Raw genomic sequence first — 22,224 nt, forward strand, 5'->3', positions numbered from 1 at the left:
TTGCAAGACTTTGGTAGTTTCCCCAAGAATTTTTCAACCAACCCACTGAACCTAAGTAACTGAAAATATGTGCAAATTTTACTTCATTCAATGTGACCTTTGCATAGCATGTCTTTTATAAGTGAGTCCTGGAAAGGGAGGGGGAGTGAGAATAAGGTAATGAAAGGAATGTTTCATGGAGTCAAGTGACCACTGAATTTGTCCTTTTTGGCAAGGGAAAGTGAGATCTAGACTTGACTATTTTGTCCTAATGCCAAGGTCAAATATTCAGGGTAAAAAAAATCCATAATTTTGTAGGTAAGATGAAATTGAATGCTTAGTTACATGACTAATTGGAACTGGTGGCCTAGAAAAATATTATATGTATGATTTTTCTGAAAATGGAATTTTGTATTCAGTACTTTTGGGCATGGCATGTGATTTCATGAGAATATATAGCTGCTGAATGGAACTGCATATGTGTTTGAAGTCTTTCTCATTCTCATATCTTTACCATCAGTACTAGTTGTAGTGGGTTGTTGGGAGAACGACACATTTGTAAGTGATGTAATATGTACATTCCTGGATTGGCCAATTTTGTAAATTTTGAGAAGTCAAACATTGCTTCTCTACCTCTTTATTACAAAGAATGACCCCCAAAGCATTTCTTTTTAATAAGATTCCCTCTTTTATCTGAATTATCCTTAGTATGTCTCAATTAATTTTCATTTCCATTATGAAGTTCAGATTCTTGAGATGTGCTCTAATCTTCATTTTTGATATTTTGCATGCTCATCTCTATGATTGTGTGAACTGATTCTTTCTTTTTTTGTCTTCTTTTTCTTTACAGGTCCTCCTGTAAGTATATTTGATACGTTTTGGCTCTTCCACATTAATCTGGATTGTGCCCATCTAAACATTGTTAGCACATCACTGGTTCAACAGATCATGTTTCAATTAGAGGAAAGGTAGTGTCGTTTAAAAAAAAACAATACCTCTGGAACAGCTGAGCAATTGCTTTAATGTATATCATTGGAGAAAGTCTTTAAGTGCAGTTTTGTTAGAGCAACCTTATAGGTGGTACTTTGGAACCAAATAATCTGTAAGTATTCTCAGTTTTTCAATGCTGCTTTTATTTTTGGAAAGTGTTACTTTTGGTTTGGTCTCCATTGCCAATAACTCACAGCCCTGGAATTCCATGTTTTCTTCTTCATGGAAATCTCAAAGCTCATTTCATCTGTTTAAACTTGTATCTGAAATATTTGCATTTGCTGGTCTACCAAGTGGAGATAACAGCGTGATCATGAAAATGATATCCCCTGTAGGCTCTGTCCAGTACTCCTTCCTAAGGCAAAATTCCCTTTGAAGTGAGTTGGAGTTTTGCCTGCACAAAGACTACAGGACTGAACCTTCTGAGAGTTTTTCTTGCTTTTTTCCCTCATTTGAGTAGGTCAGCGTTGTGTGGTTTCCAGGTTTTTTCCCACTCACTGGAGTGGATTATCTTGTCACCTTTGAGTTGGACGTGTTTTTGACTAATATCCTGGCTATTTGCTGCCTGACATACTGGGCATTGGATATTTACAGTAGCAACAATAGTTGGCCTTGAGATACTTCCACATCCCCAAAAGCTAGTTTGCTTCAGTGTTCACTGAGTACACATTGGCAACTCATCTAACGGGATGAGTTGGTCCAGAGAGAGCAGGAGGCTTAGTTCATATTAGTTTTCTGTATTCAGAGGAAATGTTGGCTTCCCAAATATCTTTTGCAGTCTTCCTGGAAAATTCATGGATGGAACATAAATCATGAGAATGATTTTTGTTATGTAACTGATTTTTAGCTTTCCTTTAATGGCAGGCAGATGGTATGCCCTGGGTCTGTAAGTGTTTCCTCCTAGGCTTCAACTTTATACCTCTGTAGTTTATACTAGAAACAAACTACTATTGCCCAGAGAGAACTCCGGAGATTCCAGCTTGAACAGAGGGTTCAAGGCTTCCTTTTGTGGCCTCCTTTTGTAACCTAAGTGATCCTTAAATCCTAGTCTTTTTCATGGTGACTTACAGGTTTCTAGAATTCAGGTCTGGTTCCCTACACTGCAGGCAATTGCTAATCTTGTTTCCTTTAGATTGACTATTACTCTTGATCCCATGCATAAAGATGTCCGTTGTTCATCTTATATAACATTTCTTTATCCATCATAACCCTTCTGTAACATGACTCAGAGTTATTGTCACATATTTAGACATACCATGGATTAAATCACATCCTCTGAATCATAACAAATATATAAAGTAAAGGCTGGATCTACCATGCTTAATTTACAGTGTGAGTATCTATCTTAGTCTGACATCTGTGTTTTCAGAGTTTGGTTGTATTTTCAAATCATATTATTAGCTGAAATCAATAGTTCTTTTATGGCTGGGAGAAAATTCATTTATCAAGGTTTAAAAACAATATTGATTATTCTCTCTTAAAAGAGGACCTCACTACAAGCAGTTTAGGTGATAAACTACTACGTAAGTGAAACTATCTCATACAAAAAAAAATGCTTTGGCTAGTTTCCTAATTACAAGTGTAATTTCTAATTGCACTTGTAATTCTTAATTACTTTGTAATTTCTAATTACAAATTGCCTTGGATGAAGTGCCCAGTGATTGAGTTCTGGTCCACAGCAAAAAAAAAATGGGAGAGGGAGATTTTGATTGTATTTCATCTTTAAAGTGATGTATAGAATGGCAGTTTTCTTATTTGTATATCTCACTTCCCTCTCCCCATTAAAATGAATGGACTGTATTATCGCTATCACCACTACCTCCACCACCATCAAAGCTTATCAGAAACTTTGTAAGTTTCTATGTGTATTGTTGGGATTCTCAGTGTAGGCAAACCAGAGAAGAATAAATAGTATTTTTATCATATAATGTCATAGAACTAAATCTGGAAGGAACCTCAGAGGTCACCTAGTCCAATCCTTTCATTTTATAGAGAAAATGAGGGCCAGGAAAGTCAAGTGACTTGTCTAAGGTCACTAGCACATAATACATGCCTAATGAACACTGGACTGATAAGAAGTTTCAGAGATAGACCTTGTACCTGAGTCCTCTGACTGCTTACTGAGCCAGTAAGTTCTTACTGAGTTCTTCCCACCGTGTGACCTTGTATCAAATGACTTGGGTGATTTCTGTTCTTAGCAAAGATAGTAAAAGTTTTTAACATTAGGTGTCATGAATGTTTATTCTCCAGGTATGATTTTTAGAAGATTCATTTGGGGTATAACCTATTTCCCCACATTTGTTTTATTCTCAACCTTCTTTTCTACCACAAACCAGAAATTGGGGTTTTTTTGAGTAGCAGTTTATATGACTCTCTTCTGAATGGTGTTTCTTACTCTTAGGCAGGTGTTACATATTTTGACAAATTTAAGGGTTCTCAATATTGCTACTGCTGAATTAACCTTTAGAGAAAGATCTCTTGAGTGGACATTGAGATTCCTTTTAACTTGTGCCAGGACATCCTAGTATGTTTAGAATGACTCCAAAGCATCACCTGGGATGTTCTGTTACTCATTCATCTCTCATTTGCACTGTTGGAGTAGGAAATAAATGCCAAAGCCTCATTGGAAGCTTCCTTTAAAAAGCTTCAGAATTTTCTACCCTTTGTATATGCAAATCATAAGATTAGAGATTTAGAGCTGAGAAAGACCTTTGGGGATCATTCTAAGCCAACTTGTTCCTTTAACAGGAAAGTGAGGGACAGAGAGGTTAATGACTTGCCCAAGAATACACAGATAATACAAGAGCTGGGATTCAAACCGGGACGTTTGGACTCACTCCATGCTGCTTCATGATGATGATGGCAACCAACTCAATGTTTTTGTTCAGTTGTTTCAGTTGTGTCAGACTCTTTATGACCCTCTTTGGGGTTTTCTTGGCAAATTTACTGAAATGGTTTACCCTTTCCTTCTCCAACTCATTTTTACAGATGAGGAACTGAGGCAAACAGGGTTAAGTAACTTGCCCACGGTCACTCAGCTAGTAAGTCAGAAGCCAGATTTGAACTCAGGAAAATGAGTCTTCCTGAACCCAGGCCATATCTATATCTACTGCACCACCTACCTGCCCTAACCAACTCATTACTTGTGAAGATTTCTAACCTGATTCTTCACTGCCTTTATGAAGAAGTACTCTCTAAATGAACTAACTGGAAAAATTAATGATCACCTAATACATAGTGATAATAATAACTCTTGACATCTTTATATTTTCATTTGAAAACATTTGGGAAATGACGGGACACATAGATGCAAATGCAGCTAGCATTGTGTGGTGTTTGAAATGTTTCTTTTATTCAATTTGAACATTTTTGTTTATTGAAACGAATGTTTAGTCATTATAACTCCAAACCCAACTGATAGTGCATCACACATGTCCATTTACTCCTTAAGAAGCCATTCTGTTTGAATTTTGGGACCTTTATGCCTGATGTATTTTATTTAGTTTGGTTGCTTAGCTCTATGCATTTTGAGGAAAAAGTAAATTGCTACCACAGGGGTCTCCGCAGTTGACCACAAAAGACTATAATAGGGCAATTTTATGGTAATGTATGTAATTTCGAGCCAGGCAATTATCAGTTGCCCTTTTCTAACTTCCTTCACACAAATGTAACATTACAACAAAACACTATTCCAAAGGATTTGATGCAAGCAGTTTGGTTGCCCAGTTTGGACACTTCAAGGATATTAGCTAGAATGATATGTTGCCTGATTTCAGAGGTAGTTAAGATATTCCTCCTGCTTTTAGAGATGCGTTTGAAACTAAATAGTATGGGTTTCATGGAGATACAAATAAAGGCTCCAACTTTTCCTGAATGCTATCACAGCTTAAAAATGGGGTTAGTTTCTTAATGAGCTTTGACCTTCTGTAGAATTAATATCCCCTTGCTCCCATATGTTTCAAAGGAAGTTCTCTACTCATTTTCACAAGTCAGAAAAATAAGCAAGTCCTGGGAATTTCGCCAGAAAAGAGACAGGAGCCTTGTTGCCACTGATTTTTGATTCCTATCAGTCTTCTAAGTTACATAGTTGGAGGAGACTGACAGTGATCGGATGTTATTGTTGCTAGCGTTGAACACTCCGAGGTGTGAAATATGACTCTTTCGTACAGTCTGTTCTGACTTATGTACCATCAACAATTGTCAACTAGGTTGAATCGTAGACTCTTGTTGACAGATGTAAGAAGCAGACATGGCCAGGCTTTGGGTACAACGTTGTTTTGGCCAATGTGGCAGATGAATTGGGGGAAAATCTCTCTCTCTCTCTCTCTCTCTCTCTCTCTCTCTCTCTCTCACTCCCTCCCTCCCTCCCTCTCCCCCTCCCCCGCCCCAGACACACATCTTTCTCTGTAAAATCTTCAAATTAAAGAGTTCTGATTATTGCATTTTTCTCAATCAAAAAAGAGTTGGTTTACAATTCAGAAGAAGACACTTTCCAGTTTTAATATTTTATTGAGTAAAGAAGGTTATAATCAGCTAGGTGGCATAGTGGTTGGAGGGCTGGGCCTGGAGTCAGAAAGACTTATCTTCCTGAGTTCAAACCTGGCCTCAGATACTTACTAGTTGGGTGACCCTGGACAAGTCACTTAACCTTGTTTGCCTCAGTTTCCTCATCTGTAAAGTGAGCTGGAGAAGAAAATGGCAAACCACTCTAATATCTTTGCAAAGAAAACCTCTAATGGGGTCATGAAGAGTCAGACATGACTGAATAATGAAAGAAGGGTATGTGTTGTTTCTTTTTGTCTTCATGCTATTCATAGTATCTTGCCCTATCCTATATTGTTTCTAGCTCTTACTAAGAGTTTTCTAGGTTATTTATTGTCTGACTTTGCTAAGCCTTAAGACCAAGAAGAGTTGGAGATGGAAAGGACCTTGGTGCTCAGTCCTCATATTGGGGGTGAGGAAATTGGGTGCCAGGGAGATTATGACTTTAACTCACACTAGCAAAATCAGAATTCTGTCCCAAAGTCTCTGCCTCTAAATCCAGAGCTCTTGGCACTATACTATGTGGCTATTTTGCATTTAGTCTCATAAGTCATAGAGAATTGTGCCCCTCTGAACCACAAACCCTATTCAACATCATGGAAGATTATAGTTGCTTTCTCTGGAGCCTAGTAAGCAAGAGCTCTAGCGACAGAATGGCCCTCAGAAGCAAGTACTTCATTGTACAGAGTAAACAAACACCTAAGAAAGTGGCTTGCTCAGCTAATAAACTGTACACACTGCCTCTTTAAAGCAAGGGGGTCTGGGTTTAAAAACATGCCCTTAAGTTCCACGAAGAGAGAAGACCCCCTAAATTCACCAGGAGGGAGGTCTTCTTTTAAATAATAATGATGATGATAGCATGCATTTATATAATTTTAAGCACTTTGCTAAATGTTTTTACAAATATCATCTCATTTAATTATAGCACCTGGTGGTTAGGTGTTATTATAACCATTTTTTGAGGAAACTGAGGCACAGAGAAGTTAAGTGACTTGCCCAGGATCATACAGCTGGTGCCTGAATCAGGATTCAGACTCAAGTCTTCCTGACTCTCAGTCCTGAGCTCTATATATTGAACCACTTTCTTCCTGAGTCCTTTCTCAAACAGACACGGTCTGTCTCCTGGTAGTGGATTAGACATAGCAAAGATTTAGTAGTTTAATATTTATTAGATAAAAAATTTACTGTTGGGATCTAATGACAGATGATTATAGGTGTGGTAGTGGTGGTGCAGAATATTTCTTTGCATGGAGAGAATATTTTATGAAGCTAGTTCACACCCTAAGAGCAATGATGTGTTGGCAAATGTTTCCCTGGGGGGAGGAGTACAAATAACACACTTTTAAGTTTAATCTGCATTGTTAACATTTTCTTCCATCACTTTCTTAAGTGTAGAAATCAACAAAACATTAAATCAAGCCCAAATTTGTAGTGTTTGCTAATTTCCGAGGTATACATGCTCTCATAATAACCTGCTCTCATGAATTGGTTTGAGTTGGCTCCAGCTCACCTCTAAGAATGTGGGTAAACCATAATCTAAGGAAGCAGAGATGATTTTATATAGATATGGTGAGTTGTGCTATATGAAATGACTGCCATGTAGAAGCCACTGCACTTGGAAGAAGGTAGAGAATCACTGTGGGTCAGGGCAGGGGGACGACAGAAGAGGAATTGCATTCTTAGTAGATTTGCCTCTATCATGCTGAGCATTCCTGCTTATTTCGAGGACACCTGTAGGCACCCCAAAGTGGGCTTTTGGGAGGCCGTTGGATCCGATGCTCTTCTATCACCTATGTGATGATTTAACAAATAGTCAGTTCCATAATTAGCTAGAATTGCTATAGTTCTTAAAGGTTTGGAAGACACTTTACTAACATTGTCTCATGCGATCCTCCTAACAACTCTCAGATGAAGGTGCTAGTATCATCTCCATTTTGCAGATGAAATTGAAGCAGATAGAGGTTAAATGACTTGCCCAGAGTCACACTTAGTGAGGCAGAATTAGAACTTGGGCCTTCCTGACTCCAGATTTAATGTTCTATCCACTATGCCACCTAGAAAACCCATGATTTTCAAAAAGGTACTGAAGTTTCTAGATAAATTAAGACATGATGGCAAGAAAAAGAAAGAGAAGGGGAGAGGTGGGAGAAGGCGGGGGGTGGGGTGGTCTAATGAATTAATTTGAAATCTATTTGGGTCCATGGTTACAACAGCATGACCACCAGGTGTCACAGAAGAGCTAGGTCATTCACTTAAGGACACTCCCATATAGGCACATTGTCTGGAAATAAAGGTACTGAGAAGAATGAACTTACTGATAAATGTCCTCTCCAGCATCTTTTTTGTCTCTTCCATCAGTATCATTTTGCAGTGATCCTAGCTCACCTGTCAATGTAGAAAGTGCTGGGCTTTGCCACTTAGCTGCTAAAAAATAGCGTGACTGCTGCTGCTTAGGTAGCATTTGGTCTTACTCTCAGATTAAGATGAAATTTAGAAGTCTAGGAATGAGGATCCTGTATTTTTCTCCATGGATGTACAGAGACTCCACAAATTCAGATGAATTGTGAGGTTTAGATTTTTTTTAATGATACAACACTTGCATCTAGTTTTAAAAGTTTGGATTCCACCCCAACCCCCAACCCCTCTGCCCAACAACATTACAATTTTCATGCAACAGACTCCTGGATTCCATTTGGGAACACAAGTTTCTAAGTACGCATGCAGCATGTTCCAACTCATTCAGAAACAGGAAATGCCAAGGACCTCCTGCAAGGGAGAGGCATACATACCTACAGGGGCATCCCCAGAGAGATGGAGAGCCCCATGTAACATTTTTATAACTGGGGAAGTCTTGTGAAATAAACATCAAGGGAAGTCTTGAAAGGAAAAAAATAACCCAAAGAGAAATTTAAAGAAGACCACATGCAGGCTGGGTTAGTGGCTTGTAAGCATGGTGGGGGGGGAGGAAGCCAATGTTGCCGGGAAGCCAGCTGGCCTGAGTTCTGCATTCTGCCCACGTGGTCTCAGTGATGGTGGTGAAGTTTATGAGCTGAGTACTTTGGGATATTTCTTTCTTTTATACCAACTAGCAATATGGCACTCCTGAAGGGTTGGGTCTATCACCCAGATTACGTGGCTGGTGAATAAGCATTTTTAAGCACCTACTATGTGCCGGGCACTGTGCTAAGTTTGGAGTAGGATGGGGTATAAAGAAAGGCAAAAGACAGTCTCTTTTGTTACCTGCTCTCAAAGAGCTAACAATCTACCTGGGTAGATGATATCCAAAAAGCTTTGTAGAATCCTTGACTTCCCCCATTTACTGCTGGAAGCCCAATCCCCCAGTTTCTAGTGCCTTTCATCCTTGGGCTACTTTTTATCTACTTTGTATAATTTGTATATGCCTATTTATGTACCTTTCATCTCCACCATCTCTGCCATTAGAATATAAGCTCCTTGAGAGCACGAACCATTTATTGCTTTTTCTTGGTACCCTTAGTGCTTAGCACAGTGCTTGGCATATAGTCAGTATTTAATAAATGTTTGTTGATTGATGTTCTAGAACCAGTTGTTTCAGACATTCAGTTTTTAAAAGTGTTTTTCTAAACTGGAACCTCAAAACTTTTAGGAGATTGGCCTCATAAGAGAATTTTGAGTGTTGGGGAGGGAGAGGACATGAAGGATAAACCAAAGAAAAGGAGGATTTTAGGGGAACAAATGATCTGTTGAAAAGAGAAGGTATTTATTTAGGTGTGTGGTGTGAGCAGGGCACTTGAAAAGAGAATCAAGTATGTATTGAGAGAGCTGGCTTCCTTCTGGATAAGAGTTACAAGTGGCATGTGGCAAGCACATTCGCTAAAGAGAGCCTTCTCAGTTTCAAAGCCCCTTTCCTGTACCTTGTTTGAACACCTGTATATCTTTTCTAATATCCGATCTACCCCACAGATGAGGTGTCAAGTCACTCTTCCCTATCCTGCCAATCTGGGCAAAATTTTTAGCTGTTTTCCCTTCCCCTACCTGCTTGCCATAGACATAGCTGTTTGCCTAAGGACATCTGGAGATGTTGCAAGATGCTGTTTCCCACCAGATGTCTCTGCCTGTGGCTTTCTGTGGCTGGCAGGACCGGTGGAGGTAGAATGGTCTTCAGATAGTCTATATACAACACACTGCCTGCCATCTGGTAAATGAGGTCAGCCACATGGAGATCCTCTTTGGGTTGGTTATCATAGGCAATGCTGTCTGGTTTGGGTTTTCATGATTCTGAAATGGAAAAATAGATGACTGTAATCCTGGCAGAAACTCTCTGCCTTGTACTGGAGAGTTGGAGAGAAATCAAGACTGACCACATCCCTTTGGATTAGCAGGTTCCCATTTTTTCCAAGCATGGTGAGTTCCTCCTAATAGAAACATATTAGAAAACTGTGTTCTTTACTGTTTTGAATCAGATATGGAAAAATATCACTCTTCTGCCTGGTTTTTGCTTTAGTCTTGTGTCAATCAACAAGCATTTATTAAGTTCCTACTATGTGTCAGGCACTGTGCTAAGCCTTGAGGAAACAAAGAAAGGCAAAAGACAGTCCCTGTTTTCTGGAACTAATACTCCGATTTATTTACTCATCCAAAGGTAGAGAAATATTTGAATTTAAAAAACTTCAAATTGGGATTAAAAGAACTGAAGAGAAGTAGGGAGAATATCCCAGACAGATATTGATTTGCAAACCAAGACAATATCAAAGTCATTTTCCTTAGGTGCCAAAAAAGTTGTTCATCTTGAGAGGGCTATAATTAAATCATTATTAATATGTCTGATAGCAGAAAGATAGTCTGGATCTGTGACTTCTTTAGTATAGAAATCTCCTTCTATTAATAATAGTCGACATTTTCTCTGCAATTTATAGTTCTAGAAAATTTCCTGGGGTGGGGAGCAGGGCATTGATAAATTAAAATACTAGCTTAGGATCACACAGTCAGGATGTGTCAGAGTAGGGACTAAATCTATGCAAGCCAGAAATAGCAAATTTGGTTTGTTGACTGGAGATTTTTGTCATCTGTATGCATCTGTGTGTGTGTGGGTGTATGAGTTCCATCATACACATGCATCATTTGGAACTGTTGCCCCCTTCCCCTCATTTTTGGTCTTTGTATGTGCACACGTGTGTGTTTGTATGTATGTGTGTGTGTGCATAATTTGGAAGCTCCGCCCTCTTCAGGTTTGCCATTTGCAAAATTACTCCTATATGTGTCATTATTTTATAGGAAAAACAGAGGATAAATGAGGTAGTCAATATTAAAAGATTTCCTTTTTCTTTCAAACTAGTTAGTTCCAATTCCCATGAACTCATTTTTACAGGAAATGATCATGGATAGATTGAAGGCCCAGAAGGGAGATTGAATTCTAGCCAAAACCATATTATAAGAGGGCTAGTAGGGCAGACATTAGATGCAGCTATTGTTCTTAGTCACTGGTTTCTACTTTAATCAGGAGGAAGATGGGTAGAACTAGGGACTGCCAGAATGACTGCTTACTCCTGTTTGGGGCTATGATGACAGGATTAAGTTAAAGTTTCAGGAGATAGAAACAGCAAATCTATGAAACTTACAGTTGCTTGTATAGCAAAGTCTCTCTTGCATCTTGAGTCATTTTGGGCAGATGCGGCCCTTTCACCAGGAAGTCTGAGGAAGTATGTGTAAGGCAGAAATAGGCGGGGTGACTAATGTGTCCATAGGTGATAACTGAAGGAATGACCAAACGTGCTTGTGCATTCTTATCTGACTTACTTTTGACTTAATGAGTGCATGAGGGTTTACTGACCCTAGGCTGGTGCATTTGTAAAGGACACTTGCTACCTTTGATTCCTTCTGAGAATCGAATGGTATAAGCCCTCTGGTTTGCGGACCACTCATGGTCATTAGTCAGAGCTAACTAAATCCTTGTTGAACTTTATGGGTGTCATGGTATGTTTGAGAATTACTGCTAAAGCAACTCAAGTAAAAAAATTAATAAATAAAAAGAAAAAAGAAAAAAATGAAGCAACTTAAGTGACTATATAAGAGCCTGGTATAAGCTTTTGGTGTGCATCATTTGTTTTAACCCTTGTAAATTATAACTGCATAAATCCTTTGGAAGCAGCTGTCTCTCCCTGAATTGAATCCATAATCCAACTAGACTACCCCTTCTATCCAGTGATTTCCATGATAACAGTATACATTGTGGTGGACAGCACTGCCCAGTGTTTGAAAACACTAAGAAATGTTGTGAATATGATATGACTACACCAAGGGAATACTCATTGTGGAAATCATAAACTCAGGGGAAAAATTACTGCAGACAAATCAAGAAAGCCACATTGAAAATCATTGGCATTCTGAAGGAACTTGATGGAAAGATTTTTGTGACATTTCAAATAGAATGCAAGTGATTCAAAGGTCATGTTACTCTCTCATGAGCAGTTAAAATATTTAATATTCTTCAGCAATAGAGTAATTATGTAGAAGGGCTCAATGTCTTTGTTCTTCCAAAGTAGTTGTCAAATTCCTGTGAGTATTGGACAAATTGTAGCCCCTAGTTCATTTTTGATTCTGTATATTTTATGAAGTTAACCAGTACTTTGTCCAAGGTAACTACTGGTCTTAATTTGAATTAGGTTCTGGACTACAATGAGGGTAATTCATTCCTTTTCTCTAATTACTAAATACTTTCTTATTTGAGGGAATATAAGGACCTCAAATTGTAGAGTTCAAATTATCTCTGCTTCTTCCAAAATATTCTCCAATAATTTTTATTAGTCTCTAATAGTACATTCAACCAACCCTCTGTCACATTCTTAAAACCTATTCATAGTTTATCTTTCTTTTTTTCCACCTGCCTTCATATTTATCCTAGGAGTTGAAAACTTAATTAACCTTCATGGGGATGGCCCCAGTTTTTAGGACTTGGAGTCTTAGTTTTTCTTGCCTCTGCAGCATTGTTTGAATTGCAAATAATCTGTTGGCTAAAAAGTTGTAAAGTTTTAGTCTTGGAAACAACTTTGGGCCTCTGTTCTTTCTCTGTAAAGTGGAGGAATTAGACTGAACAGTTTCTAAAGTCTCCCTTCAAGCTTAAAATCTGTGATCCTGTGATGAATTATTGAAGATATTCAGTTGGCAGTCAGCACAATTAATTAAAACATAATGCTTATGACAAGGCTTAATTTCTTCCTACTTCTATTATTTGCATTGTTTCATGAGTATAGGCTACCTCTACAACCTCACCAAGTTGTCTTACAAAGAAATGGATTGAGATAATATGATTATAGAAATATAAAATCATACCATTAGGAAAGAAACTCAGCAGCCATCTAGTCCAGCCCATACACAAAATTAATTCTTACTATTATGTCCCCAAGAAGAGATCACTGAATGTCTACTTGAAGCCCTTCAAGGCAGTCCATTCCATTTTTGTACAACTCTAATTTTTAGGAAGTTTTTCTTGGCAATGAATCTAAATTTGCCTCTTTGGGACTTTCGCCTATTGTTTTTGCTTCTTCACTCTGAGACCAAGTGAACAAAACTAGTCCCTTTCTTCATATGACAACCCTTCAGATATTTGAAAACAGTTCTCATGGGCCTCCTGAGTCTTCTCCAGATTAAACATATCCAGTTCCTTCAACTAATCTTCATATAGCATGGACTTAAGGTCCATTATCTTTACTCATTATCATTTACTATTTGTACTCTTAGCTGGACAGCTGGGCAGGGTGTCTGCCATCTCCTCTCCCAGTCCCTTCCCTCCAGATCTCAAGTTGTTCATCATCTTATATTGTCCAGAATATTCTGAACAGGAAAAGTTAATGGCTACCCCATCCTTTGGGACAACTTTTTATTTCTTCTTATTAGGAAATAATAAATTCTGTGTTAGTGGTGTTATTCTGCAAATGTACAACATTTCACAAACATAGTGGAGTCTTAACCCCAGAATTATAGCTCTAAAGGACAATTTTTACTTTATATGTAATTATGCCATGGAAGCCCTTCTGGAAGGTTCTGTTAGTTATATCTGCATGAGAGCACTCTTCTGAGAATAGAATTATACTCACTCAGGAGACCTGAGCTGCCCGAAGTCCGTGGATTTTTATAGAGTACATGAAAGACAGCTTTTAGTCCCAGGCTGGAGACATAGTTTTAGGTTCAGATACATAGTTTCATTCAACCATAGTGGACGCAATACTCTGTCTCTTGATCTGAATTTGTGGGAATTATTGCATCGTGCTTCCTTCCAGAAAAAGCATTATTAGCAATCAATTGGCACACAATTTCAGGCCTTTTCACAGGTGAGAGACAGGATTGGAAGAGTGAGTTAGAGTCCTTACAGGCACCCAGGGTAATTTATTGCCTTTCTGTTCTATGAGCTGAATGCATATCTTTTATTATAGGTAGCCGTCTATTTAGACTGCTAATCAAAAGAATAAGTACCAGTTTGTGTGTGTGTGTGTGTGTGTGTGTGTGTGTGTGTGTGTGTGTTGCATACAGTCCATGAGCCAATCCTTCCTCTATACCTCAATAGCAAATACCAAAATCACCAGTTCTCCAAGTGTGGTCCTGGGGTCCCTGAGACCCTTTCAGGGGGTCCATGAGGTCAAAACTCTTTTCATAATAATACTGATATTTTAATTTCTAATATGGTTAATATTGATAGACTTAACCAAAATAAACAAAAGTTCTTGGAGATAGGATCCTAAATAATATTTAAAAATTGTAAAGGAGGTCTTGAGGCAGAAAAGCTTGAGAACTGCTGCCTTAAATAATTCCTCTTTCTGTTTTCTGCCTCAGTTATCCGGACTTCCAAATCTTCTCCATTCCTATCCCTTACTTTGCATATTTTACATATATATAATATATATACACTCTGCATATATATATGAAATTATATATAATTGTTGTGACTTTACCCTTAAGTGTGAAAAGTGAGATTTCCACAGGGTGGCTTTAATAACTCAACAGCAAAACAAAGAAGGGGTAGGGAGGGGGCCGTTGTTGTTTAGTCCTTTTTCAATCCTGTCAGACTCATCCTTGCCTCATTTGGGGTTTTCTTGGCAAAAATACCGGGGTGGTTTGCCATTTCCTTCTCCAGCTCATCTTACAAATGAGGAAATTGAGGCAAACAGGCTTAAGTGACTTGCTTAGGGTCATACAGCCAATAAGTGTCTGAGGTTAGATTTGAACTCAGGTCTTCCTGACTCCAGGCCCGGCACTCAATTCACTGTGCCATCTAGCTTCCCTGTGGGCAGGGATAAAGTGAACCAAATTATATCTACATACCTCTTAGCTCTAAATATATGATTCTATGATTCATCATCCACACTTAACACATTCTATTGAGTGGGCATGTGCAAAAAGAAACAAACTTTTATATATCTATTGTTTCGCATCTTAAATTTTGATTAAAGAAATGAGAGTATATTTCATTAGATGTTTAAATTTATGGTTTTAATCAGTTAAGAATTTAGCTCTTATATAAGCATTAATGGCTATAAAGGAATGTCGTTTATGTATTTAGGTGATTATTCATTTTATTCAGTGTTCTCTTCTCCTATCTTATGTGGGGATTTTCAAAATTATCTAATCTGTAAGAAAAAAACCCAACAATGAGGCAGATCTCTGAGCCAATGGCACTTTATCAAAAGGTCCAGTGTCCCCTCTAATGAAGTGGACTCAGATCTTCCTCATGATCTGAGATGCCCACTTCCTCCAAGGCCTTAGTTTTATAGTGTTTGATACCTGGACAATACAGGTGAAGCAGACCAAAAATACAGAATTTCATTGGTTGATAGACCTTGCCTTGCCATGGCAGTACTGGAAGATTCTAGGAGGGTCTACACAAAATACAGAATCCCATTGGTTGACAAACAGGCTAGTGAGCAGACCTTAACAGATCTCACTTGACCTTTCAAGAGGTTCTACCAAAGCTAATGAGCAGGCTCATGAGGTGAGGCTGATGAGCCTATGTCAAAACATCTATCTACATGGGCTGACAGGCCATTAGAAGGGCAGGTCACAGTTCAGCAACCAGGGTCACTCATTGGCCAAATGCTCATAATCATCTTTCTGTGTTGGATAATAGAGGGATAACAGGGGACAGAAGGGCAACAAAAATAGCTGGGGGGCTTTCCATGTAATTGAATCACCTCCAGTACCATGGGCTTGATCACCATAACAAAGAAAAACAAAGGTGGAGGTCCTGTAGTTAGCTTCCGATGATTAAGCATGGTGAATTTACAATCTGCACTTCATAGCTTTGAAGCCTACTATCAGAATTTATAATTGCCACTCCTTTGGAATCATGTCAAATGGATTAATACTGTTTGGAACAAAATAGGGGTTCAAGAAAATAGATGTCCAATTTCACATCTATCACACTTACCACAATTTTTGTCCCCTTTTTAAAAAAAGCAATTATTCATTTTTATATCCTGAGTTTGATATTGCTAATGAAAAGAAAGAACTCAAGAATGCTGACAAGCTTATGCTTCTCTCAGACTATTTGGACATATATATTTATAGGAAAAACAGCCTTTTCCATCTAGTATCATAATTTATGACAAACTCTATAGAAATTACAAATACAAGCATGTCCTGTCTAAACAAAGCTTCAAGGCAAATTCACCAGCATTCCAAAGAGTCTTCCCACTCATAATTATGAGATTTATAAGGAAAAAGTAAGTCAGTCTGTCTTTTATACCCATTAATTTTCATAGCTCATTTTTCAGGAGCTGGAGCTGAGGGTTCATTCATTCATCCATATAGGAAATATTTATTGAGTGTCTGCTATAGTCAAGGCAGCAAGGTAATACAGTATGTTTTCAGTAGTAGCAAAACCAAAGGCACACTGTAACTTCATCTACTGCTTTAAACTGTGGTAATTACTAACATGTAACCTACCATGGAAAAAAGACATTAAGGAATCCTCTTGAGCACTTGTTGTGATTTATTGTCCTTTATGCCATGGTCAATAAATTAGATTTCACAGACGCACTAATAGGCATTCCTTCTGGAAAGAGAGTTTTGTTAACAGTCAAGGGGGTGGTTTATGAAAGGGTGTTTCTTTTAGAACTGAGAGTAACATTTTGTCAAGGAAGAATTATTTCCTCATTACCTTCTGCTTGTTGGTCAGTGAGTAGCTCCAACAGGTGGGCCCATATTCAAATCATGATGCAAGAATTGCTTAGATGAGGAAAAGCAGGGGAGCCACTGAATTCCTATTTATGTCTTATTATTCAGTCTAAGAGAAAAAGCGTGATGTAGTGGATTGAGAGCCATCCTGGAAAGCCATCTAGAAAAACCTGGGTTTAAATCCTGCTGGGCAAATCACTTAACTCCTCACTGCTCCCTAAGACTATCTGCTGTAAAGGAGTGGCTGCCCTGTATCGACTGAAGGAGTTTCCTCATCTTGAAGTTCCCTATACCAATAAAAATAATAGTGCCTGCCTCTGGCCTTGTCTCCTACTCAATATAAATCCGGTATCCCCATGTGTCATCCTGTGTTGGCAATGTAGGATTTGTTGATATTCGTTTTAAAGATGTCTGATTTTGTTGGGGTGGTTACTCCTTCCAGCAACGTAGTACATAATCCTTCTATTCCTTAGTAGATGACCTTAGAGAGTTGCTTGCCCCTCAGATTTATCTTTGAATCCCAAGTTACTCAGCCTGTTTGTTTGTTCTTAAGCTGTAACCAAGGAATAACTAAATAGTATTTAGCTGAATCTAGCAAGGGAATCATATAAGATCCAGTGATATGAATGGAAATGGATACACAAAATATCATCTTCTTGCCCAAACAAAAGGAAAAATGTAGGTATGAGATCCTGCAAGTGCCACTATGGGCTTTGAATTTTAACCTTTTACTTTGCACTTTCGATTTCTTTCCATCTTTTGTGGAAATAGCACCCCAGAAGAATACACCTACATATTTATTCTGTCCTTGGTTTGGCGATGGAAGATCAAGGAGGTAAAAATTTCAACTGTTTTGGGAGGAATGGATTTTTTTTCCTCCCTGAGATCCTGTATTCAAATAAAAATTTCCAAGTCTGATCCAGAAATCCTAGAAACACAGAATTTTCAGAAATGGAAGGAACCTTAGAAAAATATCTAATCCAAACCTGATATTTTAGAGGGAAGGGAATTGAGGCTAATAGCCAACACAGAAGGATAAAACTAAATCCTGGAGAAGACAATAGAAGCAAAATATACCAAAGAATAGAGTAAGGGCACGGCAAAACAGATTGTTGTTGGGTGTGTGTGACTGAATTAAATAGATCAATTTCGGGAGGGGGGCAGTCTTTCTTCAGAAAGTTTCTAGAAAAGGGGGTGGGGAGGAAAGCCCAATTCATCAAAGTCATGATGCCACAGCTGTTAAAAGGATTCATCTGCTGACCCAACAGCCAGTTAATTTTCAAGAAGTGACATTTTTCACAGTTTATTGTTTTCTTATCATTGTGACACAAACCACATAAGAAATATTTCCTGAGTGACACTGGCATTGATGAATTTAGCCATGTGCTTTTTATTTCTGGATGCCAGGGTTTGGGTTTCTTTAAGAGAAGGGAGAAATTTTAAGTAAAAGATACCTATCAAGATGTCAGACATCTGTAACATTTATACATTTAACTTTTAAAAGTTATTGGTTGGGAAAGAAGGTGATGGAATGAAGTCTAACTATTCATCTTTCTATAGTCTTCTAACAGATTTTTCTTCGCTTTTTTAACCTTGGCGTATGGAGTTATGACATTTTTTTCCATTTTGCCACAGATAAACAACCTGAAGTTAAATAAGGCTTATTGTTCCAGTGTCTATTCTTTAGGCTAAAGGACAGACTATTTGTGAAGCATTTTGCAAAGTTTCAGAGCCAGATAAATCCCAGCTACCTCATCAAACATCATTCTAAATACAGTCCATTTCTCTTGGTTAAATATAGCCTTTCTGCATCAATTTTTCCATGGAGTTTCTACACCCTTTTAAAACAGGAAACATCAGTTCTTTATCATCTAAGCTAATGAAGAGAGGTAAAGACTGTTAACAATATGCTCATATCACACTCTCTTCTCTAACACTGGTTAAACCATATTAATATGTTAGATTTCATTAGACCCAAATGAACATCTTTCTACCATCACTGAGTTTGATCTCATCTATAATGAGTGGCTTGTCCAAGTCTTAACATGCAGACTGATTATGTGCATCTCAGAGAGCAATGAAAAGCAAACAGTGTTAATAAATAATGCAACAGTATTCAAATATGGTAATCCAATTTGATTGTAAAAGGAGCACTACCTTTCTCATCTTTAATTTCAGGCAGCTGATGGAAAGCACAAACTATTTTTTAAAAGCTTATATTTTCATCTTATACCTGTCTATTATTCCTACCACGGATCTGAAGTCAAAGGACTTGATTCTATATTAGTGAAAATTGATTAGGCAATTTGGTTCAAGAATTGGACTTGAAGTCAAGAAACCCTTTATTCAAATCTGGCCTTTTACACTTCCTTTCTCTATGACTATGGGGAAGTTATTTAATTTCTCTGAGCCTCAGTTGTCTCACCTGTAAAACAAAGAGGTTGGACTCAGTATCCTTGCATAGGTTCCCAAAGTGTGTGATACCCTGGGGGATGCTGGAATGATCTGGGGGGAGTGGTGGTATTTTTTTAAATGATGCAATTAAAATAAACATTAAAGGGTTAAAGAAAATAGATTTCTAGGGGGTGCTGAGTAATCTTTTTGAAGAAGGAATGGCAGACCAAATAAGTTTGGGAACTTCTGCAAGGTCTATCCAAGTCCATATCTATAATCCGGTGAATTTCTTAAGGAACACTCTATTCCCCTAATTACATTATGCATACCCATTAACAACAGTGAAAATCCTCCTTCTACTTCGTGATGTGATCATGACCTTTGAATTCATTTGTGAATAAGGACAGTTGTACACAATTTCTAAGTTCAAGGTCATGCTTCAGACACATATAAATTGCATTGAGTATGTGCAAGTCTACCCACACATAAATTAATCTGAAGCTCCTGTCAATCTCTGCCTCTAAAACATTGAAGTGGCTTATAAGTTGTCAGAGGGTTTTCCAAGCTGTACTTTCTGGAAACTCTTACTGTTTTCATCCTCTTTAGTGGGAAATAACTATTCTCATAGATTTTTTCATGCCAGTCTTTCTGTGTGTGTCTCTCTCTCCGTCTCCCTGTCTCTGTCTCTCTGTTTTTTCTCTCTGTCTCTCTGTTTTCTCTCTCTCTCTGTCTCTGTTTCTTTCTCTCTCCTCTCTCTCTCTCTGTCTCTCTCTCTGTCTCTCTCTCCTCTTCTCTCTCTCTGTCTCTCTGTCTCTGTCTCTGTCTCTCTGTCTCTCCTCCTCCTCCTCATCTTCCTCCTCCTCCTCCTCCTCCTCCTCCTCCTCCTCCTCCTCTTCCTCCTCCTCCTCCTCCTCCTCCTCCTCCTCCTCCTCCTCCTCCTCCTCCTCCTCCTCCTCCTCCTCCTCCTCCTCTTCTTCTTCTTCTTCTTCTTCTTCTTCTTCTTCTTCTTCTTCTTCTTCTTCTTCTTCTTCTTCTTCTTCTTCTTCTTCTTCTTCTTCTTCTTCTTCTTCTTCTTCTTCTTCTTCTTCTTCTTCTTTTCTCTCTCTCTCTCTCTCTTTCTCTCCACCCCTTTCCACCTCCCTCTGTCTCCTCCCCTCTCCACCATTTTAACTTGCTTCTTTGCATGGTGGTTGGGGAATGGACAGCCAGCAGGGCTTCAAGCTTAACACACCAGGCTCCTTGTTTCACAGAAATATATTTTAATCCAAGGATTTTGCCACCCCAGCCCATGTGCATCCTCTCTTTTCTCCAAAATGGTTTTTTAGTGTCATTCAGAAAGAATCATATATAGCCTCAGTGATAGCAACAATTTAGTTGTCTCTTTAAAAAACTGGTAAAACACATTCCCTGTCTGCCTCAATTGAGAATATTTTTTGTTATCAAGAACCTGTATTCAGAAGACCCAGGGTGATAACATTACAACATCTAGTTTAGATACAGCATCACTACCTGCATAATTAGCCATTAAAATTAATGAAGATGGTTATTTTCAAAACTCAGAGATTTTGCTAACATAGAGAAAACAGGAGAGGTTAGCTGTTTCTCACCCCATCCTCCATATCCACTCCTACAATTAGAGGTTATGTTAAATCAAAAGCCAACCTCTGGTGATTACACATCTCTCTGATGCCTCATTTGATGCTGCTTTTAAACAGGTTATTAGACAAAGTAATATCTGTAATTGTATCTTTCATAAAGTCTTGTAAAATTTTGACCCACCACAAGACACACCTTATCTAAAAAGCGACTTTTATTCTACTAAATCACTAAGAAATGGACCCATTATCTCATTGATTTGGGTCTTTCCTCCCATGATGTGGAGAGGCCCTAACCCAACCATGTCTATTTTGTCTTACCATCTTGCTCACCTATGTTTTTGGAGAAATTTGTCATAGAGAGTCAACAATATCATCTGGGACCATTTTACTTTACAGTCTTTACTTACGGTCTTCCTACATTTCATTGATACCAGTGAACCATCGGGGTTGTCTTTTTGTTAATCCTTGCTAGGTGACCAGTCCACCATCTTTTTTACAGTTATACATTTTTTGGGTGACATTCTTTATTCCACCCCTCCAAGGACCCTGTCCTCTCTTTACAATGGGCTGTCCCCAGAGAGCACAATTTTCTATGTTCAGTCTATCTATCCTAAGTTACTGAATTTCTAGAAGAACTTGGTTGTAAGATTTGGTTTTGTGTCATAGACCCTAATGGTAGCTTTAGACAGCTCTGTGAAGTAGATAGGTCCAGTCAACTCAGCAAACGTTTATGAGGCATATATTGTGTGTCAGGCACTGTGGTAACTATTGGGAATATAATGAAAAGGAAGAACAATCCCTGCCCTCCAGAATCTTACATTTGAATCACAGAGATGACAGGCAAACAGCTATGTACAAACAAAATGTCTACAGGGTAAATTGGAGATAATCTCAGGGAGAAGGCACTAGCATTGACTTCTTTCTGTCTGTTAAAAGCATAACTATATGAAGGATAAAAATCCAAAATTACAAGCACCCTGAACTTCAGCTGACCATTAAATGTCACTAAAACCTATGGTTTAAAAAAACAACACAAAACCATCAAATCACATTGGCATGTCCTTTCCTATCACATGCTTTTTGCCCCTTTGCTTCCTATTTTTCCTATTTTTCATCCTGACATTTATATCAGGATTCTAAAGCTCATATAATTTCCACACCATCCATTAATACCTGACTCTGGAACCAGGAAGACACATCTGAAGATGATTTTTGAGACTCTCTAACCTGTCAGATAACCCTTCAGTCATGCAGACCAACCAACCAACCACAGCAACCATATAACAGAGACAGTGAAAAGAAGGATACAGTAGGGAAAGAAACCAGAAGCAAATAGAGCCCTGGAAAGAAGGGGAAACAGTTAACTACTCAGATTTTGGCTGAAGGTAACTGGAACTTTTCAGCTGTGTTCCAGCATGTCTGGCTTAGTCCTCTAGTTAACAGGGTTGTCATGCCCATTTCACAGAATCTAGTATATTCCTTACTTTGCTGACCCTAATGATTTCCCCACCCCCCACTGTTCTCTCCCTTATCCCTGAGTTTCATGTGACTAAACTTCTAATTTATTTCTTCTTCC

At 38.4% G+C, this 22,224-nt stretch overlaps 1 protein-coding gene across 1 annotated transcript in view; it reads left to right on the forward strand.

The window, feature by feature from the left end:
* Positions 1 to 22,224, forward strand: part of COL25A1 (collagen type XXV alpha 1 chain) — a 560,431-nt gene that overhangs the window by 302,399 nt on the left and 235,808 nt on the right. The window contains exon 4 of the mRNA XM_036764944.1: positions 830 to 837. Within this exon, the coding sequence (XP_036620839.1) occupies positions 830 to 837 (8 nt within the window). The remainder of the gene's footprint in view (positions 1 to 829; positions 838 to 22,224) is intronic.

This window comes from Trichosurus vulpecula, chromosome 6 (assembly GCF_011100635.1).
Source record: "Trichosurus vulpecula isolate mTriVul1 chromosome 6, mTriVul1.pri, whole genome shotgun sequence".
Lineage (NCBI taxonomy): Eukaryota > Metazoa > Chordata > Mammalia > Diprotodontia > Phalangeridae > Trichosurus > Trichosurus vulpecula.